The following is a 27709-nucleotide window of genomic DNA, read 5'->3' on the forward strand; positions in this document are numbered from 1 at the left end:
TCTATTCTGTAGTAAACTCAGTTTTTATTTATGTAAACCTTTTTTACTTGATCTCACTCGTGAAAGATGGCTTCACCGTATATGGGATATTAACTTGATAGTTTCCTCTCTGTACATTGAAGATTCTCTTCATTGTACATTCTCTTCTGGTTGATACTGTTGCTGTTGAGAAGTAAGTTGTCTAAGTTTTCTTCCTTTGTAGGTGATCTTTCTTTTCTCTGTGTTTTTAAGAGTTTTTTGGTTTTGGTACGGTGTTCTAAAATTTTACTATAATGGGGATAGTTAGGAATTTTCTTGTATTTTATTCATTTGGGGATTCACTGGGCTTCTTGAATTTGAAAACTGGGTTTTTCCAACAATTCTAGAACAGTTTCAACTAATACTAGTTTTGGGGTTGACTTTTTTCCCCTAAATTGTCTACTTCTGGAAAGCTGAGGAGACCTTCTCACTCTATTCTCTTTTCCTCTTAACTTTTCCTTTGTATATTCTCTTTGCCTCTCTGAGGTTTTTCTGGATAAATTCTTTGGCACTATTTTGCCATTCAATAACAATTCCTTTAGCTGTATCTCATCTGCTATTTAATCTATCCATTGAGTTTTATATTTCAGTCCTTATGTTTTTAAATTTCACTATATTTTTCCTTTTTAGAAATTCTTTGTGATTGTTTATAATTGTTTTTTTCACATATCTTTAAGTTTCTTTTTTTCTTTGTATATTCTTTCAAATTGTCAATTGGTACTCAGCATCATTCTCACTCACCTTCTTTATTATTCCCATATACCAGGGATTAGAAGCCTTGAAACTATATTTCTCAGAATCGCCCACCAACCGAGTCTTAGTTTAGATCTGCCAAAGAGAGGCACTCGTCCAATTTGGAAGGCAGAGAGAAGCAGAGGCTGTTACTCTTCTTTTTGCAACAAGAGATAGATACATTAGTTTTGGCAGATACAGAATTTTGCAGCAACCTCTAGATTTTCTGCAATTGTTACTTCAGTGCTGAAGGCAGCTGTGACCACTGGCATTCATATTAGGCAGCATAACTAGGTTCTTCTTAAGCAATAAATTAACCCTGAAATCTAAGTGGCTTAACATAAAAGAGAGCTTTTTTTCTAATGAATACTTTATGTCCACTACAAATTGACAGGGTACTCTGCTTCACACAGTAATTTAAGGTTCCAGGCTGACGGAGCTCCCACCATCTTTGTAACTATACTGATTAAAACTTGTGTCCTTCTAGAAAACCATGTCACAGAAATAAGGAGACAGAGAATTGCATGTGGAGTTTTCTTTATAACCCAGAGCTGATGCATATAACGTCTCACATATCAATGGCCCTACATAACTACAAGCAGCTGAAATAAAGGAAAGCAAGTAGAATATTTGGCAATCTTTTTCTGTCTCTGGCAGCTTTTTGAGTTCTTGGCTTGGGCTCAGAAGTAATATCTTAATTTTCTGCAAGTTGGCAGTGAACTTGAAAACAAGTGATGGCCTTCCCTGACTCTTTCTCTTTCAGTGCTTCCAGTGGTTTTATAAGAACCTAATTCCCTGATTAGGATTTGTAGGAATCTAATCTCTTCTAAATTGGTTTCTGTTCTTCTCACTGAGTCCTGACTGATTAAGTATTCTGTACCAGAAGCAGTTCTGGGAAATAAAGTCTCAAAGATGTAAATCTGGCCTACTTAGGTTTAAAGGGATTGATAACTGTTAATAGTAGTTTATGATATACAGTGACAAAATATGTATTTATCTGTTTTCAGTTGTTTTTTGCTTGGAATGGAATGTTTATTGAGAAGAAGTCTTTGGGAAAACAAGTGGCTGCTAAAATGGGTTATTATGGTAGGAATAATAATAAAAAGGACTATGGCAAATTCTAACTGAATTTACAATCTTAAGGTTTTAAATTCTTGGGTTTAGACATGGTTGAAAATCATAATTATGACCGTGCTAAAAAGAATGCATTATCTCTTGTAATTATAGTGTTAATATATCTTAAAACTACAGTCAAAGTTTGATTCTGCAGGCTGCTGATTTACAGAATAAGTGTAGGTAGCTTTTGTGAAAATTGGAGCATTGATTGAGACCCTGAAAATCACAGTAGGGAAATTTGGGTGAGTAAATATAAATCTGAAACCCTCAAATCCCAGTAAAACGTCCTCCTTTCCTGTTGCTTGAAGATTTTCCCTTGCTTGAAGATTCTATTATGGTATTACCATAGGCAATTACTTTGAAAGGGGATGCTGATTTTTCTTAAGACCTACCCCAAATCCACACTGTTTCTAGATTGGTAACCAGTGCATATCCTCAAAATGCTATAAGGGACAAAGTGTAACCCACAGCAGGTAGCTGAAATACCAAAAGAATTGCATGACATGGCTGATTTATATTGGCAGACACTTGGAGACCATGTGTGGGAATGGATTATAAGTGTACTAGACCAGTTAGGAATAGGCTAACACTATCTCATGAGGTACTTAACAGAAATTCTGGATTTATTGTGTTCACTCAAGCAACTGGGAGTGGTTCTGCAGTTTATTTAGCTGATTTCAACTGGAATCAATAGTGGTCTACATTAAATAAAGTTGAGTTGCTAGAATATTCTTGATATAACACAGAGGGAGGAATCTAAAGGCTTAAGAGGACGGGGAACGCTGGAGTGATTATATCAAGCTTGTCTCTTTCACTATACTCTCTCAGAAGGGCGGTTGGACAGGACATGGACAGGCAATGAGAAGAAGATTGAGTGTCCTAGGAAAGGTCTGCAGTAGGTTTCCTCTGCTCTTCTGAGATGATGATGGGAAATGTTATCAATGGAAAGAGCCCTTACATTGTAGTGAGGATGACAGGATCCTGAAGTGGTACTAATTAAGTGGCAGCACTTAACTTCCAGAGACAAAGTAAATGTGGTTACTATAATGGGTGGCAGGACCAGAGTAATAATCAGCATGGTTTTACCCACAGACATCTTTGGTAGCACCTTACTGATGTCTCTTGGACTGAAATAGGTAGCCATTTTGTTTCAGAACAGAGATCTAAGTCATAGACAATCATGTTCTCATCCCCAGTTTCCAACCTGAGCCAGCTCACAGGCCCCTGTGAATGGAAGAGAATCTAGTCAACTTGATGAAGGATCCTGTAACAATGGCACAATTGTGTACTGTAAATCTGTTACCAAGCCTTTCTCACAGGAACCTGTGGCCATCTACCAGAGTTAATCCACAGTAGGTAAAGTAAAATACCCACGTTTTCCAGGACTTACTTCTCACTGGCCCTGAGCTGATGCAAACCCCCAAGAAACCAAAAGTCCCCTGAAGTCTATCAGTTAAAATAGGAGCTTTGGAGTTGAAGTGAAAAATGGAATTTTAACCTAAATCCGTATCACAATTGGCCTAGGAGGTTTGCAAAACCATATTGTGCTCATCTTTGAAAGTATGACTGAAATAGATTTAATCAGCTACTGGCAATATTCCCACATTGGCATCCTCATCTTTGGCGTAAAGCTTTTATGATAGGATAGGCCCTTATATTTGCTTCCCCAAAATAGTAAACAGTAATTAACACTCATACCTGAGGTAATTGCAAAGATCAGTGCCACCATCAAATCTTTAAAGCTGCAGGGCCATTGATTTATTTCACGTCAACATTAACTCATCTGCTTGGTCCATACAGAATACAGATGAATCTGAAATAATGACAGTGGATTATTGCAATTATTACTGCAGATGTTACAGACATGGACCCCTTGCTGGAACAACAGCTGGTATTAGCTATTGATCCAGATAATGTTTTCCCTGTCTATTCTGAATAGCAAAAAACATCAGAAGCAGTTTGCTTTAATCTATCAGGGACAGTAGTATACCTTCATCATCTTTCCTCAGAGCTAGGTCAACATTCTGGTTTTTGGCAATAATCGTGCCCACAGAAACCAAAGTTGTCTCACTACTCTACAGGACAGTGTGTTAGTCCATTATGTGGATGACTCACATTGATTCGACCAGGTGAGTAGGAAGTAACAGGTACTTTAGATGCCCTGGTAAAATACTTGCATGCTGGAGGTGGGAGAAACACCCCATGAAAATTCAAAGCATGTCAATTTGGTGAAATTTCTAGTTTTGTGATCTGGGAAATGCGCTATCTCCTAAAAAATAGAAGACAAATTGCTATACCTTACACCCTTATCACTAAGAAGGCTTGGTGGGTTTCTTTGGTTCTTAAAGGCAAGGTGCATCACATTTGAGCATGCTGCTCTGACACATTACCAGATAATGACCTGTAAGTTTGTCAGTTTTGAATGGGCCTAGAATAAAAGAAGCTCTGCAGCTGGTCCAGACTGCTGTACAAGCTGCTCTGCTCTTTGAGTCTTAAGATCCAGCAGAGCCAGCAGCTAGAGATGCTATAGGGAGCTTTGAGATATGCACTAGGAGAATCAGAGTGCAGATGCCTAGGATTTGAGAGCAAAGTCATGCCCTCTTCTGAAAATAATCATTCTCCATTTATGAAATAATTCTTAGCTTTCTACTAGAAGAGGTTGAATGCAGAGACAGATCACCACATGACCATGCAGCCTAAGCAGTACATCATGACTTAGCTATCATCCACCAAACCACAAAACTGGATGTTCATAGAGCACGCCATGATCACAAGAAAGAGGAAGAGCTGTCTATGAGACTGAAGTCCAATAGATGTTGAAGACTAAACCAAGTTGTGTGAGTAGCTGGCTCAGGCTCACAGGGCACCTGTTCCTGTTGTTACTATCTCTCCCTCAAGTCACACCTGGGGTCTTTTAAATAGTTCCTTATGAGTAGTTGTCTGAAGAAGGAGTTCCCTATGACTAGTTATCTGGGCCTGGCCCATGGATGGCTTCACACAATATATCAGCACCAGCTAGGAAGACTTATTCTAATGTTAAATGAACTTAATGTGAGAACTAACGTATATAGTAGATGTTCCCTAAATGTTAGCCTAGCTCAGCAATTTTCAAACTATGTTCTGTAGATTGTCACTGAGTAAGAAACTCAAAAAGAATTTCTGGTCTAGTAAGTTTTAAAATTTTTGAACAGAACCTTAAAAAGAAACTGCAGGAATTCTAAAGGAGATAAGATACTAAGATATATTTTGAATTTCAGCATTTCCAAAACTTATTTGACCTTAAGACTCCTTCTTTGCAGAGTATTTCATAGGAGTAGTACTTTTCAAAATCTGCCTTGGGAATTGTGGTTTTTAATAATGTAGGCTTTGACAGAATATTAGTTTTAATAGCCAGGAATGAATATTAAACTTTTATACTAACTGATTAGGGTGTAAGATGTGCTCATTTTGGTTATTCTAAAGGACTTGAATTCCTAGATCAAAAAAGAGATTCTAACAAAAGATCCTTGCCAGGAGGGTAATGTAGGTGGCACTCCCCAAAAGGAGTGTGTAAATCAAATTTAGTGATGATATTTCCATTTTGTAACAGGGATTAGGATTACAAGAAGATCACAGCTCTGTGAATCCAATTAGGATATAATGAAATGCAGTCTTCGAGCTTACAAACCAACAGATTTACAAAGAGGAAAAATATAATAATAAGCATGGTATTTGGCACTATAGTTACACACTAGGTTACTCAGATTATTAAAATTGTTCATAATTTCAAAATTGAACGTATCTAATTTTACACAGTGCATTGAAGTTCATGGAGTCAACAATATATTATACTTGCCTTTGAGACACAGTGGGAGGAAAGAATTGTAAACAAGATAAGGGCACGAGGTTAGGATAAAGAAAAAAATTAAATTTAATTACAAATGGCTTTTAATAACAGACCATGTCAACATTATTATGTGTAGAAACAACAAAAGATTGATCAGGCCAAATTTCTGAGAACTCTATTAATTTGAGAAGCCCAGGAGTGAGTGTGCCTATCCAATCAAACTTAGTTTAATTTTGATCCCATTCCTCATCCCTGCTACCAAATTCAACATTTAATGTTCTATTTGTAAGGGATATGAGATGAAGAGGTGGTAGAGTATAAGGGCGTAGTCTGTTTGTTTGTTTTGCAAACTCCATATCTAGCTCTATTGCAGCTATCACATAATATTGTAGTCCAGCTCTTCTCAACATGGATTTTGGAAGAGAATTAAACTATAATCCTCTCAGGAATCCACTGTGCACGATGAACTAACTTCCCTCATCAAGAGCATCAAGAACACAGCTTGGAAGGATTGAGAAAATAGTCATTCAAATAATTTTCTTTAGGCCTAATTCTCTAGTGAAACCTTGTTTGATAGGGGCTGTCCTGGACTACTGATTTCAAAACACCAGACAATGAAAGCTTAAAAAATTCCTGCATATTCTGATTTGATTGATTAGGAATGAGCTTCAACAGTATGTATTATAATATTTCTCTAGGTATTTCTGATGTAACCAAGTCTAGGAACGACTGCTGCACATATAAATACTGATTACCAAGATACCTTATGAAACAAGGGTACTGTGGCCCAAAGTGTCTTTGTTTATAGTTAAAAAATAATTATCCCAAGTTTATCAAACTTATTTTAACATGGAAAACTTTTTTGCTGAATACTTTTTGTCATCTTGTAGAATTGGAGTGGCACAGAACACTTTGGGAAGTGAGACCCTAGGGAATGGCTGGTAGTACATTTGTGGAGGTCGACTTTATTAGAATCTTTTCCACCTAATTTCAACTCAAACTGCATGCTATATTACACTTATATATTCATATTTTTGGATCTTTGAAGTTTCCCAATTTCAGGAATCCTTTATTTTTTAAACAGTAAACCCTACCTTATTTATTATAAAATAATTTCCAGATAGATCAAAGTTCAAAATTTTTAAAAATCAATACTATTAAAAATAGAAAAAAAGAATCATTTTCTCAGTTCTTGCAGTGGGGATGACCTTCCTAAATAAGACCCAAAACCTAGAAGCAATAAAGAAAAAGCTGATAACAAGCTTATGGTTACCAAAGGGGAAAGTAGTAGAGGAGGGATAAATTTAGAGTTTGGGATTAACAGATACAAACTATTATATATAAAATCGATAACCAACAAGGGCCTACTGTATAGCATAAGGAACTATATTCAATGTTTTGTATTAACCTATAATGGAAAAGAATCTGAAAAAGAATAGATTTTATAAATATGTATAACTGAATCAGTTTGCTATACACCTGAAACATTGTAAATCAACTCTACTTTAGTTAAAAAATGAAAAAAAGTTGATAAATTTTGTAACATAAAATTTCATATTTCTGTATAGCAATTACGTCTAAATATAATACACTCATATATGTATATATATGGCTGTATACTCACAATATAAATGAGGAAATATTTATTATATATGCTAGGCAAAGACTAATTTCTTTAACATGTAAAGAACTCTTATAACTCAATAAGAAAAAGACAACCCAAGAGAAAATGTGCATATGAGCAGGCAGTTCACATAAAACTAACCACAAATTCTAAACAAATATTTGAAAAGAAGGAGCTAAATATGGTCCAGCCAAAGGCCTTTATGCTTACTCTTCCATCTACCTATATCGCTCTTTCCCCAGATATCCTTTATGCTCACACCCTCATCTGTGAAGCTTTTGCTCAAATATCACTTTCTTATGAGGCCTCCCCTATTTAAAACTGCACCCCCAACTGCCAGCATTTCCTACTCCCCTTCCCCACTTTACTTTTCTTTTGGAACTTTTCTCTATTGGATGTACTATGTATTTTCTTACTTATTGAGTTGTTGTTCATTTCACCCCATTACAAGGCAAGGTTCATGAGCTCAAGGAATTTTGTCCCTTGTGCTTACTGCTATATCCTTCACACTAGACTGGTACCTGGCACATAGTAGGAATTAGTTAATTATTTGTTGAATGAATGAATGAACGAATAAAAAATACGTTCAAGTCTGTTATAATAAAAGAAATGCAAGTCAAAACAACCAGGTTTTCATTTTGACTCTATAATTGTGACTTGTCAACAAAATGTATGAATCCCTCCCTTGATGCTAAAACCTATACAGAAGTTTTATTCCTGTGATTCAAGAATCAAACTCTTTATCTTTGTCCCCAAGCCTGATTACATAGTTCATTTTCTTTATTAATGATGTCTCTGATGTCTAGTTCTTAATTCCTCTTTCTCTCTCTCAGTGTCTTGATGCGTGCTTATCTGGATAATTCCAATTGCTTTTGGTTTGCTATCAGAAACTAAGGCAGTCTGAAGCTGGATGTTTTGCCTAGCACTGGGAATCATAATTGGAATTGGAGAAAAGTTAAAGTTCTCGTCTTTTTGCACTAGCATTGCTTACTGCAGAGGCTTACTCAGGTTCCAGCCCAGTTCTGTCGGCATGCTTAGAATGATGGTGGTGATGCTGAGGTTATGGTGAGTGTGGGCCAACTCCTAGGTGAGGGCTGATTGCAGCTAATCACCAATTCTCAATGGGTGGGTGGTAGTTACTGAGCAAATGCTCTTGAAGATCAGGGATGTTTTTACATTTATGTTTTTCTGGTAATGAAAGAAATAGTAATTGTAGGAAACTTAGAAAAGTACAGGAAAGCATAAAATCAACCTAAATCTCAGAAAAAGTGGTGGTTAACATTATAAAGAATAAAATTAGATTGATATTATATGTGTATAGTTTATATGAATCTTGTCATTAATATTCATGATGACATTACTATTCTATCATGTGAATTACTGCAGCTGATTTAACTCTTACAATTCAATATAAGAATGATTCTACTATGATAATAATTTGAAGAACATGTTTGTATCTAAATCTTGCCTACCTCTTGAATTATTTGATTAGTTTGGAATTATAGATATAAAACATATCAAAAAGTAAAGACATTTTTAACGTTCTTGTTTTATAGACCTAAAATTGCTTTTGAGAAAAAACTTAAAACATTGTGTTTCCATAAGATTTCCATTTTCCTAAAAAAAGGAGGAAAAAAGCCCTCCTTATATAATACAACATAATAGAAATGAGAACCCTCCTACACTGTTGGTGGGAATGTAGTTTGGTGCAGCCATTGGGAAAACAGTATGGAGTTCCCTCAAGAAACTAAATATAGGCTTACCATATGATCCAGCCATCCCACTCCTGGGCATATATCCAGAGGGAACTTTAATTTGAAAAAAAAAATGCACCCCAATGTTCATAGCAGCACTATTTACAATAGCCAAGACATGAAAACAACCTAGATTGTCCATCGACAGATGACTGGATAAAGAAGCTGTGATATATGTATACAATGGAATACTACTCAGCTATAAAAAAGAATAAAATAATGCCATTTGCAGCAACAAGGATGGACCTAGAGACTGTCATTCTAAGTGAAGTAAGCCAGAAAGAGAAAGAAAAATACCATATGATATCATTTACGTGTGGAATCTAAAAAAAAGACAAATGAATTTATTTACAAAACAGAAACAGACTGACAGACATAGAAAACAAGCTTATGGTTACCAGGGAGGGGGCAGAAAGAGATAAATTAGGAGTTCGAGATTTGGAGATACTAACTACAATACATAAAATAGATAAACAACAAGTTTATACTGTATACCACAGAGAACTATATTCACTATCTTGTAGTAACCTATAATGAAAAAGAATATGAAACGAATATATGTATGTATATGTATGACTGAATTATTATGCTGTATACCAGAAATTGATGCAACACTGTAAACTGACTATACCTAAATTTAAAAAATTAATAAACAAGCTTAAGAAAAAATATAATATAATATAATATAATATAATATAATATAATATAATATAATATAATATAATATAATAAGAATGGACCCTTGTGGGGTTTTACTTTAAACTTTACATGCCACAAAGCGAAAACTCTGGAGAGAACAGGAAATGCTAGTTCGGTGAAACTTTATAAACAATCAACCATTCATCACTCATCTCTGGAGTGCAAGCTGCCAAAATAGGAAGAAGAAAGAGATGATGGCAAAGTTTCTGAGGCTAAGCAAATACTCAGCTAACCTGGATAGCTCGTTGGGTGGAATTTCTTTGGTTATTTTTCTTTCTGCTGCAACACCAAGCATAAGGTATCTGACAAACAAGATGTAATGTGACAAATGAGGTGTGGCCTCAGGTATATTCCTGAATGAGTAGCTATCACACCCATCTTCTAAGTAGGTAGTAATTAAGGATTAAGAGTCTAATCCTTTCATTTTGCTACTGTTTTTATTTATCATGTAGGATGTAATTATAGTGTTTCCCTTTTGAATAGCTCTTAGTGTGTTGGGCAAAGAGGAAAACCAGAGCAGTCTGTATAAATCAAGTGTTTCACCATCTGCATCTATCACATTCCCTGGTTGCAGTCCCAGCAGCTCTATCTGGGAGGACTAACTTTTTACAGATAGGTCAACAAATGTATTGATTTCACCTAACATCCCCAGATTTTGAAAAACACAATGGCCTTCCCCAATCTGCTTTCTTATTACTTATGAAATTATTACCAAGTATTAATGCTAATAGTGAAAACAGTACTGCTCTTAGGTATCCATCCAGAATCGATAGATTCTGTTTTTGATGGGTTCAATCACTGCCACAATGTGGATCCCAGGATACTTTTTTGGGAGTGTATGTTTATGATGAATTTCTAGGTCTAAAGGTATGTGTACCAAAATAATCTTTCAATGATAAGAATAAAGCAAAACAGAGAATGAGCTTCCAGATAGAAGAATGAAGTAAGAATAAGTAATATTTTAAGTAGGGTTTCATAAAAAGAACCATCTGATACATTTTCCATTCTACCATTTTAACTGGAGCAGTTTAAGTGCATTTGTTCTTTTTTTGTTGTTATTGCTTTTTTTTTTTTTAAGAACCCAGTGCAAACAGAGACTTCAATAATGGTATTGAGATCCAAAAATGGCACTTAAAAAAGGAGATTTGATGTAGAGGAAAGAGCAGGAGACCAGAGGTCATGTTATAGTTGGTCACAAACATACATTGTGATCTTGGGCAAATCACCTCTTAAGATCTCAGCTTTCCCGTCTGTAAAAACAAAATGTTGGAAGACCTTTAAACTATGTTTTAGAATGGTTTTCTGTGGTTTTCTGCCACTTATGCTTCTAATAGTATTGTTCATGAGCAGACGCTGGTCAAACCTGGAAGTCATGGCCCTTTGAACATGGGCTCTGTTGGCAAGGGAGTTCAGCCTTTGCCCAGATTAGCACTGCTGGATGCTGAAGGGCAGATATAAGATATTTTAGGAGAACATTTTTCATGTTTCCTATACTGTCTCTGTGATCTGACCCCAGACATATGTTCATCAGCAATGTGAGGAATTTGAGCCAATACTCTACTCGACCTAATTCTCAGAATCTTCCATAGTAAAGAGCAATCTTGGGGATGATGGAATGTCAGTGTTGTGCCTATGTTTTGAACAACTTTTATCTTTTCCATCTTGGAGTCTGATATCCAGAAAGTATTTCACTGAATGGGTGCCTTGGAATTTACACATCTAGCACAGCAAGACTGGCCATTGACATTTTCTGGATTCTGTTTCTAAATCCCTCACTTAAACAAATCATTCATATTTTAAAATTCCTTAAAAGACCACTGTCTTTTTAGACCATTGTGAGTAAATTAGTACTTCCATATTTTCAATTTAGCGCAGTGCTGGGTAAAAAGTACATGCTCAAGAAACAATAGCAACTATTACTATTAAAATGACAGAAAGTGAGCAATTCTGCAATAGGGAATCAAGTTAAGGTTCAGGGCCTGAAAGACTTTCAGATATGTCACTAAGACTGAACAGAATCTAAAAGAAAACAATTTCTTTATCTTAAATAGTTTGTAAAAAAATCAGTTCCCAGAATGTTGTAAGTCCTAAAATTTACACTGAGTCCTCTCCCAGTACCCCAAAACTAGGTGTTTATTTCTACCTACTTTTCATTCATCATGAGGTTTAGCAAATCTAAGGATCTGTCCCCAGCAAAACCACTCCACACTTTGGGTTTCCCCTAAAAGCCCAGATTACCAGGGAAATCACACCAAAAGAAAGTACAAGTTTACCCTACATGTGGGATTTCCTTGTAGGACCTATTGTTTGATGTTGCTAAGTTCAGCTTGGATTTCTTTGAGGAGGGATAAAAACTGAGGGTGAAGGGAAAGGCTAGAATAATTCAACAGAACCAATGAGTTACTAATGAGCTTAATGAGTTTTTGGAGTTCCCTGGAATTGCGGTTTCTGAAATGAATTTCCTCAGACAGTAAACAGATGACTCACTAACTTTGGCCATGGAAGCAGGCTGAATCATTTGAAGTCAGCTGAATCACCTGTTTTCAACTCTGTTTTGTAAGAATTGGGGCTGGTTGATATTTCTGTCTCTTTGATTGTGAATATTAAGCATTTAAATATATGGAAAATATGATGTTGTTCTTAGGAAAAATCACGCAAATTGCTTATGTGCAGATGGACTGCATTAGTAAAAGCAAGTTAGTAACTGTTTTTAGTTCCTGATGATTAAAAAAAAACTGCTCTGTACACTTACCTCTGGATTCTTTAGATAAACCAAGTGATACTTAATGAAAATTCAGATATAGATTTAAAAGACTGACAGCTGACTCCAAAGAGCTATAAAACTGGTTCAGAGAATGTTATTTGCAGGATTTACTTTCAAAGTCTGAATGTTAATCTGGACTCCACACACATTATGAGTAGAGAGTTTTTGAAAAAAAGATGTTTCACAACAAGGGAATATTGAAAGAAGTCAGCGAACATTTTCATTGGAAGTACTGAGGAAGTATTTTTGGGTGCTCAGCTCTCTTGCTGCATGTGTTTGAATAGTTTATTTTAGGAGGATGAGATTTAATGCAGGCAGGTTGGTGTAAGAGAAAGAATCCAGGTCAAGGAACATGAAGATTCTTGAGCCATGTGACCCAGATGAACATCCAGGCCTTTCTGAGTCTTGGTTTCTTCATCTGATAAATGAAAGGGTGTGTTAGATTGCTGTTTCTCAAACTTGCTTGAACATGAAGATCACCTGGGGCACATTTTAAAACTACAAGTATTCCCCCTCACCTTACCCAAGACTACTGAATCCGAATCAGCAGGGTGAGGCCTGAGAATTAACTTTTTAACCAGCACCTTGGGGGATTCTTATGGTCAGACAAGTTTGGGAAACACTATATTAGATGATCAGTAAGATATCTTTCAGCTTTAAGATTGTTCATATAATCTTTCAAAACACCAACCCCCTTTTTTTCCCTCCCTCAAAACTGGGAAGATAAGAATCAAATGTAAAACAAATCAAGGTAGGTTGTAGGTAGAGAGGTATTGGTGGAGCTGGTCTGCCACTAAATTAGAATGCTTATGAAGACGTCTTGGGTACACTCAACCTTAGATACTCACAGCCTGCTCTAAATTAATGCCTCCCCTCAGGAAGAGCCTGATTAATTCGTTCACCCCAGAGTTTAAATAGCTCAACAGCCTCCGTGAATTTTCTTTCTGATACATTAAGAAGATTTGGAGCCAATGGAGTGGAGACATCAAGAATGTCAGCAAGCAGCTGACATCAGCAAGATATCAGAATGTCACTGAAATCAGGCAATGAGCTTACCTACTCAGAAAACTGTACTGACCTGGTCCCACATGAAGCAGGAGAGTCTGCATCAGTTCACGGACAGTGGAATAGGACATTAACCACCCAAACAAGGAAGTTTACTAGAAATCAGAACAAAATGAGAATTTTCCATTGCAGAGCACAAACTCCAGATAGCCTCCTTGAGCAGTTTTAGTCTCTTTTCATAAACCCGCCTGCTAACAAGAGACACTGGAACAAACTTGCTTAGAAGAGTAGAAGTTCATAAATTATAAATTCATTCCTTCATGTGCTCAACATTATTTATTGAGGAAATTCATTTATTCATGTATTCCACATTACTTATTGAGTCCTCTCGTGCACGAGGCACTGTTCTAGGTCCTCATAGTACAGCAGTGAACAAGATAGGTTCCCATGTGTATTCCAGATGTCCCAGAACTTGCAGAAGGTGAAGGGGATCAGAATGTGCTACCCCCAAAATACGCCACTTGGCCATAAAGATTATTTTGTGCTGAATTAAGAAACAGCAGATACAGGTAAAAACTCTCTATCCGTCCGCATCTGTCTAAAATTCTCTTCGTGATGTCCCCTCTCCCTTCTCCAGTACCAGGAGCAGAAAAACAGCCTTTATCACCTGAGGTGGAGACAGTGCCAAGATGAACCTGTACAAACAAACCTTACTAAAATAATCTTTATCTTCATTCGTTTCCCCATATATCTACCTTCTCACAATTTACTGCTCCTAAATACCTAAACTCCCTCTCCTTTATTTTGTCACCGTTCCACAAATTTATTGCTTTGTTAAGATGGTATCTAAGCCCCTGAATCTAACTGCTTCTTTGGGATTTTTACTTCATTTTTCGATGACCTCCCACTTGTATATGAAATAAACCTTTTTTTCTTGTTAAACTGTCTTATGTCAGTTTAGTTTTCAGGACCCTCCAACAGAATCTAAGAGGGTAGAGGAAGAGTTTATCCCCTCCTACAAAGAGGACATAGGCAATAAACAACCGAACAAATAAATAAAACAATTTCAGAGTATGGGAAGAGGTGTGATGGGAACACGATAGATTAATTGTCTTAAAGAGTGATTGGAGGGGTGAAGTATGGAGCCTACTCTACAGGCCTTACTAAGGAGATTTGGGAAGGACAATTAGACATGACTTTCCTCATCCTGAGATGAGTATGTGTCTCTGTCCGGAGAGGACAAAGGACTTACTCAGAGAATGGTAAGACTAGAGCCCAGATCTCCTAGTGTTTGGAGATAATTTTTTCCTAATAAACTTAATCTTCTGAGTGATACTCCCAATGTACAGGTTTTATTTTTGCCTCACAGATGCTTTAGGTGTATTTCTCTGAGTCCTTTTATACTTGTTGGTTGCTGGGGTTTAAGTGCTGAAATAGGTTTAGGGATCTGGAGCCAAGTAAGGCTCTCCATCCTAAGTGCTGAGGAATCTCAGCCCATTTTCAAAAGATTAAGGGACAACAGTGAGCCAGTAATACTGAGGTGCTGTAGACTTTTAACCTCACCTGACAAAGGTATGGGGAAAGGGTTTGTTTTCAGTCAAGGAAAATCTGGAATGGTTTGATCCCCAGAAATGAAATCAGTCCCAATTCTCATCCATTCTCTTAACTAGGATGAATGTTTTTCTGATTGATTGATTTATACCACAGATCTTCACAGCCACATTTGCATCCAGATTCCTGGCAATACCTGAATCCTTCCACAGCAAGAAAACAAAGAAACTCTTTTCTTTTAAAACACATTGACTCAGTCTACTCTGTCCTGTTTCCCGTAAGCTGAATAGATGAATGGTATGCTGAAATATGATGCTGTTTTTTGAAATATTTAGCAAAAGATCAGTTGTATCAAAATGATTTTCACAGCATTAGTACAGGACAAGCTACTTATTCTAACAGTCCTATGGCATCTTGTGCTTCTTTTTCCTTGATACTTGGAAGGTGGGACTTTACATCTGAAGTTCCTGGATATTACTGCCTCTTTAGTGATTGGTTACACTATGGAATAGAACATAGTGTAATACTTTAAGACTGTAACTTTCCTTTCTTTATCAGCCTAACTGATGCACTAGTCTGAACATCTTTGAGGCTCATGTACATACATATAAAGGAGCCATCGCCATCTGGTGTATCAGAGAAGATACTACAATTAGCATGTTCCCAGCAACTCCACCAGGCAAGTAGCCAATTTTGCAAACCTTGGGAATTTTCTTCTGGACAGAAGGGAAAGTTCCAATAGCCACACAAATCTAGTAGAACAAAAAATTAGTTAACTAATACTAAAGTAACTAAAATCATTAATTAAATTATCATTCCTTTGGTGATTTAAAAGAAGCCACAGGGTGCTATTTGTATTTGGGGGGAGGGGGGGAAAAACAACCGGCAACAAAATAAGTAATAATTGAGATTTGGTTACATAAGAAAATTCTATAATATGTTCAGGTTATTAATAATAGCACATAAAATGTAATGTTAAGAAGAATAATTTTGATGCCCTACAAGACTTTAGCCATTAATTAGGTTCACTGCTTCTTTAGACAGAACAATTTTCATCAGTTTTTAGTCAGTAGGAGATAAATATTTACTGAAGCGTTTTGAATCCTGCCCTGCAGCCTAGATGACCAACATCACTACGCTTACTAAGCTGCTACTTGTTGAGTAGTACCAATTAACTAAAAAAGTCATTGCTTCAAAAAATAGCTAATTGGAATCCAGTAAAATCTAGTCCTACAGTTCATCACCTTGTGCCAGGAATTTAATATATTTGAGTAGGTTTATTTGTAAAATGGTGATAGTAGTGTCTATTTTATAGATTCGTTAGAAAGGTTATGTGCCAAGTTCAATGCATGGCATATAACTGAAGCTCAAAAAAATGACACTAGTACTACATACAAACACACACCAAGCATTTCAAACAAGTCCTATAAGCAGATGATTTTCTCACTTTAAACTCTCTCATAAACTTTCTCTAGCTAAGAGGGAGGCAGGGCAATACTGAATTCAGTTAAGCAACTGGCTATTTTGCAACTAATGATTTGTAAGTAGTGGTTTGGCTTGAATTTAACTTTTTTTTAAACAAGTAGTTTGCTGAAATCCATCTAAAAAAGTTGATCTATATCAAGCTTTAGTGTAACTTCATCATGGTTTTCTTGCTTTCTGAAAGATCTATTCACATCATAGAGTAAATGTCAAATTTTAAATAGGAAATCAATATTTTACTCCAAGAGGGATTTGAGAATAAATATCTATTTTAAATCTTTCTTAGGAAAAAATTCTATAAGCAAGTGAAATTATAGAAGCAGACAAGGTTCAAAGGGAATTTTAAGCAAGTTATTTTCAGCTTTAGCTACATTTTCTAGTCAGTTAACAAACAGCCAGATCATTAAGGCAAGGTGTAACTCATAAACCTTTTTCATTCTAAATAAGTGTGTGTGTCTGTGTGTGTGTGTGTGTGTGTGTGTGTGTATGTATACCTGTGTGTGTTATATGTAATTCAGAGGTTGTCAGATGGATAGCAGAAGCACTTTTCTGCAAAAAAAAAACCCTCTGGCTTTTTTTTTTTTTTTTTTAATTAACCAGAAATGTGGAGCTATGATAAGTATATTCTTTACCACTAGGGGGTGACAACTGATAATGAATCAGCTTTCCTTAATGTGAGACAAACTACTGGCTTGGTGCTATAGGTGTCCGAGTAATGTTTCTTCTTTATTGATTGTCTGGTGATGTTTGGTTTGATGCATTTTGTTTGCTGAACACGCTCCACATCCAGTTCATACCTTTTGTCAACACAACATGGACCTGATGGAAGGACAGAAAGTGCTGGATGGCTTTGTAGATTTCAAGTGACTGTAAGGAAAATTAGCTAACAAATAGGAATATTTATTCATTCATGCATTCATTTAATGAATATTGAGAGTTTATAAGCCCCATGACAGGCACTGGAGATACAGTGGTGAACAAAAATATAATGTATCTGTCCTCGTGGAGGTTTTATTGCAGGGGGAAGATGACAAAAACTAGGTAAATGAAGACATCCATAAGATGATTGTGAGCCTTAATAAGACAGATTAAAGGCAAGAAATGTGAGGGTAAGATATAGACTAACTGGAGTTAGAGAAGAGATACTACATTAGATCCAGTATGACTTTATCTAAGGCTTTGCTATTGTGTACCTAACTGGCAGATTTCAGAGACACATCATGCCCTACTTTGGTTGTTTTTCTCTTGCATGGACTCTGGCAAAATTCTCATAACTCAGCATTTTGGTGCCTTGTAAGCTTGGAATACCACTGATGGCTGATCTCTAGCACTATCAGTACACCTTTCACAGATACTTGGAAAGCTTCGTTAGGAGAGGCCCCGAATGGAAAGAATATGCCTGTCTCTTTCTACTCAGAATTGCAGAATGGAAACTTCTGTAACTGACTAACTTGCGTCCATTCTGTCTAAATAGTTGGGACACTTCTTGAGAAATATCACACACAAACACATACACACACATACATTTCAAATAAAATATATTATTAATTTAAAGTCATTTAGCATCAATTTGACATTAATATAAATATTGGTAACACTATAACCTTGCTGCTATGGATACTGCACATGTTTTCTAGTCATTACAGATTATTTAATGTCATTTTCTACTTAAAAATTTTTTTCTTACTTGAAAGACCTTCCCCCTTTATTCTCTATCAATTTAAGCCTGCCTCATCTTTCAACTTCTAATGGGTCTGTCTCTGTCACTCTGTCTCTCTTTAAATTTCCCTACATGTCATGTGTATGACTTCCTTTTCTTTATTCCAGAAGGACTAATGTAATTGAGCAACTGGCTAAATAATATATCCTTAGGATTTTGTAATCATTTTATGTCTGTTGAAAAAAAAATGTTGATCTATTCCTTTCCCAGTCTCCTTTGCAGCTAGGACTAAGACATGTGACCCGGTTCTAGCCAATGAGATGTAAAGGGGAAGTACATTGGTATCCTATGAGAAAGATATATTCTCCATGTCAGAAGAAAAGCCCCTTTTTCAAGAGGGCAAAATATTTTCTTTGACAACCAAGAAGACAAACTATTAGATGATTCACTTGGTCTCAAATGTAAATAAACTGAAAGCAAGAATATGATTTCTTTTAAAATACTTGTGCATTTAGAAATGAAGACAAAACATTCTAGGTCTCCAATCCCTTAAATATTCCTGTCCACCTCTCTGTGACTCTTTTCCTCACGTACTCCTCCCCAGAACCTGGGCATAACTTGATTTGGCACAGGCTCACTGAAGAATGAACTCACTTTCCAGACAGGGACAGAATATGTCTACAGTGAACAAAATGGTAAGCACAGATTCCTCTTTGAAGTGGTACTCTGGCTGTACTCAGCTCTTCAGCCCAAGTGGAAGCCTGAATCATCTCCATGAGAGACACAGCCCCGATTCATTGTTGTTACAGAGACTTGTGCTTTCCTGCTCTGCTAAAATAGGGTTATGCTGCATATGATCTACCCTGGCATACCCAGATCAACTGTAGAAGGAGGCATCACCTGGATTCTTTCTGTGCAGGAAGTGAGAAAGCTCTTGCTTGAATAGCTGATGTTGGGGGATCTGTTTTAATAGTGTGTGGTTTCAAGGAAGTGAGAAAGCATCTGTTTGACTGGAGGGAGTGGAGAAGCCTTCTTTAACCAAGTCGTTTGCACAACAAATTGGATGATCTAACCCCACCCTAGCTATCCAAACTTACCTCTCTCCTCTTAACAGAGTAAAGCTAGTTTCTTCCCCTCAGCCCAACATCCCATGCTTCTTACAAGACTCTATGGCTTTGCCCAAGATCTTTTGCTCCAGCTGCAATTCTTTATTCTCTTGTCTTCACCAATAGTAAGGAGAATAATGTTTCCAATTATCATTGAGTAGTTAACTATGTGCTTTACATATAGTGTCTCCTTTAATCCTCATAACAACTCCAAGAAGTAGGGACCATAATTATCTCCATTTTATAGATAAGAAATGGATAATCAGAGAGGTTAAATTACTTGGCTAAGGTCATCCAGTCAGAATGTCGCAGAACTGATATTCATATCCAAGGGTATCTGATTCTAAAGTCCATGCTTGGAACTGTTGTGCACTCACTGGAATTACTTTTGCTCCTCCAAGTCCATTGTCCATGAAGCCCTCTTTGAGTTTTTACATTGATTATTATCTAAACCACTCATATTGGTACTTTAAATAACAAAAATCATAGACTGTCTGAGAAAAAAGGACTGCAGAGGCCATCTGGATCACCTCTCTTCTTTTACAGACAAGAAAACTCAGACTCAGAAAGAGCCTGCTCTTGTCAGAGGTCTTGCAGAACTCAGCACGCACGTAAGGAAAAAAGCTACTGCTTCGGGGGTGCCTTCCTAGAGTTCCTGATTCATAGGTCAAGTACAAGGGCCTGGGATATGTATTTTAAAAACAGCTGCATGGCTGAGTCCAATCATCAGGCAAAGGTGGGAATCACTAATGTTCTGTATCACTTGCTGTTTCATCTGTGTCATCTTAGCTCTCAAACATTACTCTGTGGAGACCTTGTTCTGTACTTCAGTGTTCCTTATGGTGTCTAGCCAGAAAGGAGCTAGATGTATTTTAAGTGCCCAGCAAATACTTGTTCATCAAAATGAAGAAAGTTTTAGATACTGAGTACTTGACTAGGAGGTGGCAGGGAAATGGATTATGGCAATTAGGTCCAAGGCCACGTAGAGCAAACGTTCCATTGTGGGAGGCAAAATAGGTGGTAACTGTAGTAAGATTTGGCTGGTTTCATTTGCTTCAGCTCATAATGACTCGAGCCTGGATGGACAAAGATTTCAGATAAAACGTCTCAATTTCTGATTTTCTTTTGTCTTTCTGAGCTGAGTAGACATGTTTAGTAAATGTGATTCCCAGATGCTCAGGACATGTCTTGTTCTGCTATGAGGATATGGAACACAGCTCTGGTGACACTCTTGCCTTGGAGTGGCAGAGCCTTTTATGGAAGCACAGTGTACTTTTCACTTTACTGGGGGATCTTTAAATAGCAGGGAACAGCAACTCAAAGCTTTTCAAAGAGATACTTAAGGTTATTTTTCTCCATGACAACAGCCTGCCAATAAAGATAGAATTTAAAGAGCTAGGACCCCAAAAAGAAAGAGAAAAGGAAAATTTCCCTGCTAGACTGAATGCTCAGAGATGAACCATAGCCAGTGTGTAAATTCTATACATTGACTCACAACTATAGAACAGACAAGATGAGCAATCAAATTGCATTCTTTAATTATCTGTGTGCAAAATAAGAAGGCTATTTAAGATGTTCACCTGGTAGTAAATGGGGGGGGGTGAGATACTCACAGGCATACGATACAAGTACTGGTGCTGAAATGATGGATTCCTTTTCTTGTTTGTTACCCTTAGAGATTTGGGGGATTGATTTTGTTTTGGGTGTCTAAAGATCAACTTCTAAATAATCCTCTTGGCTTTCCTGTACCATAACGTTGCAAAAACACCTTTTTCTCTGCCTCATGAAATCTGACTCCCAGAACAAGCAGTAATGGATTCAACTCCTGATTCCTTCTTTTTTCATCAAATGAAAATGTTCAGATGCTTTCTCAGGGAATCTCCACATTGCTGCTGTTGTTTAAAATTAAGACTTAATTTTTTAAAGCAGATTTAAGTTGACAAAATGAGGGAAAGGTATAGAGATTTCCCATATACTCCCTGTCCTCCCCACATGCCTCCCCATTATGAAAATCTTCCACCAGAGTGGTGTATATATTGCAATTAATGAACCTACACTGCCACGTTGCAATCACCTAAGGTCCACAGTTTATACTATGGTCCTCTCTTGGTGTTGTACATCCAATGGGGTTGCACAAATGTATAAGGACACGTATCCATCGTTATGGTGTCATACACAGTATTTTCACTGCCCCAAAAATCCTCTGTGCTCCACCTATTCATCCTTTCCCCAGCCTCTCAACGCCTGGCAATCACTGATCTTTCTACTGTCTCCATAGTTTTGCCTTTTCCAGGAAGTAATATAGCTGGAATCACATAGCATGTGATTGGATTCTATCACTTAGTAATATATATTTAAGGTTCTTCCATGTCTTTTCATGGCTTGATAGCTCATTTTTCTTTTAGTGTTGAATAATATTCCATTGTTTGGATGTATCACAATTTATTTTTCTATTCACTTACTGAAGGAAATCTTGATTGTTTCTAGGTTTTGGCAACTATGAATAAAGCTGCAAAAATCATGTGCATCCATGTATGGACGTAGATTGTTAACTCCTTTGGGTAAATACCAAGAAGTATGATTGCTGGATCTGCTGGATCATATGGTAAGAGTATGTTCAATTTTGTAAGAAACTCAAACTGTCTTCCAAAGTAGCTGTACTGTTCTGAGTTGCCATTTGCAATGACTGGGGGTTCCTTTTGCTCCACATCCTTGCCAGCATTTGGTGTTGTCAGTGTTGTGTATTTTGGCTACTGTAATAGGTGTGTAGTGGTATCTCATTCTTGTTTTAACTTCCATTTTCCTGATAACATATGATGTGGAGCATCTTTTCATGTACTTATTTGCATCTGGATAGCTCTTTTGGTGAAGGGTCTGTTAAGGTCTTTTGGTCCATTTTTTTAATTGGATTATTTGTTTTCTTATTGTTGAGTCACACTAAGTTTTTATTTCTCTGTTCTCAGAGGACACCTCTATCTCCCAGTTTGGATGGATTTATAAGATTCACCTTCTATTCCTAAGTGCCCCCCAAAATAAGGATAGACTTGCCCTGATAACCTTCTTACTCACTACCTCCAACCAAGTCCCAGACCAACTTAGCAGCATTAGCTCTAGAACTGATCAGTCCCAAAAGTAGAACAGACTCATTTCCTACCTGATACAGGAGTACCCTCTACAGTGTTCCCTACAAGTGCTCATCTGAACTTTAATCAGTTATAGGACTCTCTCTAGCTTGACAGTGGCAAGTCTCACCTGACCAGTGCCAGGGATTACCATTCATTTAACAAATATTATTGGGTGCATTTTATATGTCAAGCTCTGAGCTAGGCACTGGAACAATGAGTCAATCAGACAATTATCTACTTCCTCTTTGTAGGGTAAAAGTGGTTTTCCTATAGCGACTGACTCTAATTCTGCCCGTTGAAACCATATAATTAGCCAGTCCATTCCTTCAGAAATTTGACAAGACAATCAGATCTCTCAAAGTCCACTGTTACTCTGGTCACCCCCTCCTGCGGACATGCTCACAGTGGTCAATGGACCCTTCCAAAGGAGACTGCTCACACTTTACTTCCTGTACTCTTCTGAAGCCTGTGTTGGATGTTCAGGGTTTCTTACAGTTGCCTAAATCTGTGGGGTTACATTGTTTGACATATGTGTATGTCCCTTGGGGAAAAGGAGTTAAAAACATTAACTTCAACCTGGGGAGTTGTTTTTCTTCTCCTGCTCTTTAACCAGAAAAATAGATGCTATTGTAAGCTTTGAAAGCTGAAATGCTAGCTTTTAAACAACTTAGAAATAACAGAGTTCAAGATTTCAGGAGGAAAATAGGCTCCATAAAAATTCTGTGATAGGGACCCCTACATTGCCCTTTTAGTTGGTAAATTGAGAATAAATGGTAACCAGAAAGTAATCGCCTCTAACTGCATTTCACTGAGAATAATATCCTTCTGTCCAGTAAATGTTAACTTAACAAAAAAATTAAGCCAAGTTTATCTACTGTGACAATGGCTCCCCTCCCCCCAGGTACAGCTTGAGTTTGAGGGAGGGGGCACATGCATCTGGCACCAGGCTGTTACACCAAAGCACACTCCCTGCCACTCCTGACAAGGGCTTGTGGCCGACATTACCAAGGATAAGGCAATCTCTCTGCTTTTAGAATTCACTTTTTTTAGGGCTGAAAGCATCAGACTAACTCACTCCAGGAAGAGCTGACCATTTCTCTTACTTCAGATTTCAGAAGGAATGATTTGTTCTCCTGGCTGATTGTTCTCTGCTCCCATTTTCTACCTTGTTCTGCTGCCCAAATGTGTTCTCTGCCTTGTCTGTCCTGCTCTTGGTCCCAGGAGGTTGGCCTCTGCAGGTGTACCTCCTGGCTTGCCAGTGGGCTTCCAGTTCCATTTGGCCACAGAGAGGCCCAGGTGGGAGAGTAGGAAGGAAGCAAGATCAGTGTATAAGCTGTATAACTGTCTCTGGAAGTAGTTGTGCCCAATGACTCCAAATTGCAGCTCCTGCTGAGCAGCCCCTAATCTAGTGTTCCAGCTCTTACTAGGCTCTGGGAACTCTACGTGCTTCCCCAGGCCTTGTATCTTAGCTTTGGTAATGGCCTCCTATCACTGAATCTCTTGGTGCCCCAACCACCCTAACTTTTCCTTAACTCTGCCTTCACTTCTGCCTTATCGTTGCATCCTCTTCATTCAAATCATCTGGAATAAATTATTTCCTACCTGGGCCTTGAGAGATAAACCTCTGTTCAGGTATCTTCTGTAGGTCATGGAGCATCATGCCATCAGCACCAGGAAAGTCTTCTTACCTCCTTCAGGCAGGTGCAGTCCCAGTCCCAGAACCAGAGGTTAGGCAATCTCAACCTGGTAGCCCCACTTTGAAAAGATACATATTCCTGAATCCCATCTATTATATGAGACTCTCCTGGAGTGAGGACCTATAATTTTTACTTTTAAAAAAGATCCATGGAACAAGAATGGCAAAATAGTGATAATTATTCAAGCTGGGTGATGGGTGCATGGGGCTTGTTATGCCATTTTCTGTATTTCTGTGTATGTTTGAAATTTTTCATTATAAAAAATAATTAGATATGTAAGGTTCTTAGTTGAGAACTACTGATTCAAAGTAGAGGTGTGAAATTTGTTTTGCTAATCTCATTATTCCCTGTCTCCATTGGCCTCTGTCATGCCACGGTACAATCTCTATCTGTGTAAACAGTTGGGATGAGACAAAGAGATCCAGCACCTCCCATTTACTGTAGTCCTAGGTACCAGAGACCCAGTCCCTACCTCACAAATTCCTTTACAGATAGAGGTGGAGCATATTTGGCCAAATCCCTTGGTACTTCTCAAATAGTTCTGACTCACACAGGCAATAATATGTGACCTTTAGCCAGATTCTATCAGTATGGAATTGGAAAACACAAGTCACTTCACTCTGGTTGGCTCTTTTCTCTGTCCCTTCTTTACGAGAATTTCTTCAGGAGCCCCACATTTCTACTTGTCTTATAGTAGAAAAGGACCCAGAATTTTGAGTAACAAATTCACGTTTTCAGTCTCTGTTCCTGTGTGAGCTTGGTCAAGACACTTACCTTTTCAATTTCTTTGACTTCTTAAATTTCATAGCATAGTAGTTAAAAGCATGTCTCTGGATTTGAATCATCTCTCTGCCACTTCCTGGCCATGTGTCTTGGGGCAAGTTGCTTAACTTCTGTATGCCTCAACTTTTTCATCTGCAGAATGGAAATATTAATAGAAACAACATCACTGGGTTGTTGGGGAGATTAAAAGCACTACCAGATGAAAAGGGAGTAGCATGGTGCCTGGTGCATAATAAGTCCTAAGTAAGTGCTAGCTGATGCTGAATCATTATTGTTACCTATATTTATAACTTTAGAGGACTAGGAAGAAGGAAGCATAGCAACAGTTTCAACTGAAGAGTTTCCAGGGATTTTAAAAGTCAATAAAATTTGAGAACCACTGCTTGTAGATGTTGTAGAAATCAATGATTATAAAAATCTGGGGTTAAAAAAAGATCCATTCAAACAAGCCAGTGCGGCTGACTCCCTAGTTCCTTGTCATTCTGCATGGTTCTGGGCTTCAGTACCAGCCTGGGTGGAAGGCCTGGCTGGATCTGGAACTGTGCTTTTCCTGCTCTGGCCTGGACTGACACAGCAGCCCAAGTTACACGGCTTGATGTGTGGGAGGTGGTAGTGAAGGGAAGAGCAGAAGAGAATCAAGGATGCTCCTAAATCAAATAGAAAAGCCAAAACGCCTAGATGGCCTTGGCTCATGTATGTCCATTCTTAGCCAACTTGAGGACACAAGGCTTCATTTAGTAAACCTGACCTCATGTTCCTGTCAATTAAAAACTATGCAAATGTGTTTTGAATTTTCTAGGCAAGGGTGTATTACCTCCGAATGCTGACTATTAAAATTCCTGATAAAATCCAATCTCCAAAAGTTGGAGAGCAAGAGACAGTCAGAGAGAAAGAAATGTGGGCCTTTTAATAATTTAGCACAAAAAACATGGTGAGCATAATTATATCCTAAAGAACAACTCCTTAAGTCCTCCCTTGACTAGGAGGAAAAGAGTGGACCTTCTTTTCCTCACACCTAACCTAATGTAACCTAACCTAACCTAGCCAACAACACCTGTAGACCCCAGCTTAAGAACTGGGATCTACAACACTGTGTTTCAGTGCTTTTTTTTTTTTTTTTAAATGTAGATCTGGGCCAGATGAGAGCCAGATGCTGAATGACATAAAGTGATGCATTCTGAAGCCAATGTCTAACAAACTATTGAAAGCTAGCCTTTCCTTAGACAAGTATGTCTTTACTCTGAAATACTGGCCACTTACACTCTTTGGCATATTCTGTGAATTCTTCCCACTTCTTGTGGCATGTATTTAAAAGTCACTAGCTAAGAAAAACCAGATCTTTTACTGCTAGTTTTGATTTGTGAATGTGAAGGAGACATACAGTCATGGTGCAATGACTCAATTATAACCCATCACCTGCCCCATTGTTCTGAAGACTGTTAGGGAGTCAAATTAGGGTGGCTGCCTGCTTTGCGATGTGCCCTGGTAGCCATGTCTGTGCCATATCCCTTTGTTTGAGGGAAATGACTTTTTTTTTTCAGCAAGTTCTCATCTTTCACTCCCTGCTCTATCACGTGTCTTGCACAGAAGCTGTGTGACAATACCTTGCTGGCCACAGTGCATGGTTTAACAGTAGGCAACAGAGCTAAACTGAGCTGTCAGTGCCTCACACCTCATTTTGGGTCAGGGCTAGGAGGGGACTCAAACTGGTCTCACCACAGTCCTTCCTCAGGATTTATTCCCTTTGCTGTCAGCACTTTATTATGAAAATTCTCAAACATACAACAAAGCTAGAAGAATTATAGAGTGAACATCCAGCACTTAAACTGTACCATTAACCATTAACATTTTACTACATTTGATTTATCATCTATCTAGCTAGCTAGCTATCCCTCTATTCAGCTATTAATTTAAATTATGTTTGGTGCATTTCAAAGCAGGTTGCAGACATTAGTACACTTCTCTGTAAGAATGTATTCATTAAATGGGGTTCAATATTTGTTTATGGTATTTTTGAAATAAAAATCATATGCAATGAAATGCGTATTTGCAGAGTTATAACAAATGTATACACTCAGAATATATTTTATCAGAAGTAAAGAGAAAGTTTCTTTCCCCTTTGGAAAGTGGGGCTCAAAGATGTGAGTCCAGAGTGGGTCACTTGTGACTCCAGCTTCAAATTCTGAAAGCCAGCTGGGGAAAGCAGACAAACCAATATGGAGGCAGAACTAAGAAATAAAAATAATTATGAAAGTATTGTAGTCGTTTCTGCCTTTTTTTTTTTGCAGTTGGTTACATGAGCCTATAAATTCTCATATTTGCCTAAACTATTTTGGGGTGTTTTTCTTTTACTTGTATCTAGTCCTGACTTGTGTGTATGTGTGTGTGTGTGTGTGTGTACATGGGTGTGTGTAGTACCCTTTAATTTCAAGTAAGGTATTATGTGTCTATTGCAAGTATCAGGACCAAGTTGGAAGAGGTTAAGAAAGTAAATGTTTCCTTACAAATCTAAGAGAGTGGATCTAGTAAATTGAAAGCATTAGCTTTTTCAATGTTCTAGCTGTGAATCCATCCTATGTGGGAATAAGGGACAGTTTCTCACAGGCACTGGTGACTTTATTCAAAGCAGAATCACTAACAAAATAAAAGCGTTACATGATAACCCTGATATTAAAAATATAGTCACTGATATTAAAAGCAGGGCCCTACTGGACTCGCTAATTATTCTTTCTAACTTTGAACACTAGCCAGTTTTTTGTGGCTTTAG

General features: G+C 37.6%; 1 protein-coding gene and 1 long non-coding RNA gene across 8 annotated transcripts in view; one reads left to right on the plus strand and one right to left on the minus strand.

Annotated features, from left to right (window-relative positions):
* The window catches only part of ZNF365 (zinc finger protein 365), a 166787-nt gene that overhangs the window by 37916 nt on the left and 101162 nt on the right, over window positions 1-27709 (plus strand). For 2 of the 4 annotated variants that reach the window (XR_012510266.1, XR_012510267.1), the window contains exon 4: window positions 21825-21942. Coding sequence is in view for 1 of the 4 variants with exons in the window: in XM_074374073.1 (XP_074230174.1) it covers window positions 21825-21881 (57 nt within the window). In the remaining 3 variants the exon portion in view is untranslated. Of the gene's footprint in view, window positions 1-19883; window positions 20074-21824; window positions 24938-27709 lie in introns of those variants that run through there. The other 2 variants (XR_012510265.1, XM_074374073.1) reach the window with 2 other exon arrangements.
* The window catches only part of LOC105071296 (uncharacterized), a 361750-nt gene that overhangs the window by 33599 nt on the left and 300442 nt on the right, over window positions 1-27709 (minus strand). For all 4 annotated transcript variants that reach the window (XR_012510268.1, XR_012510269.1, XR_006725886.2 and 1 more), the window contains 2 exons: window positions 24934-25074; window positions 3565-3679 (listed from right to left, as the gene is read on the minus strand). This is a non-coding gene — a long non-coding RNA (uncharacterized LOC105071296). The remainder of the gene's footprint in view (window positions 1-3564; window positions 3680-24933; window positions 25075-27709) is intronic.

This window comes from Camelus bactrianus, chromosome 11, assembly GCF_048773025.1.
Source record: "Camelus bactrianus isolate YW-2024 breed Bactrian camel chromosome 11, ASM4877302v1, whole genome shotgun sequence".
Lineage (NCBI taxonomy): Eukaryota > Metazoa > Chordata > Mammalia > Artiodactyla > Camelidae > Camelus > Camelus bactrianus.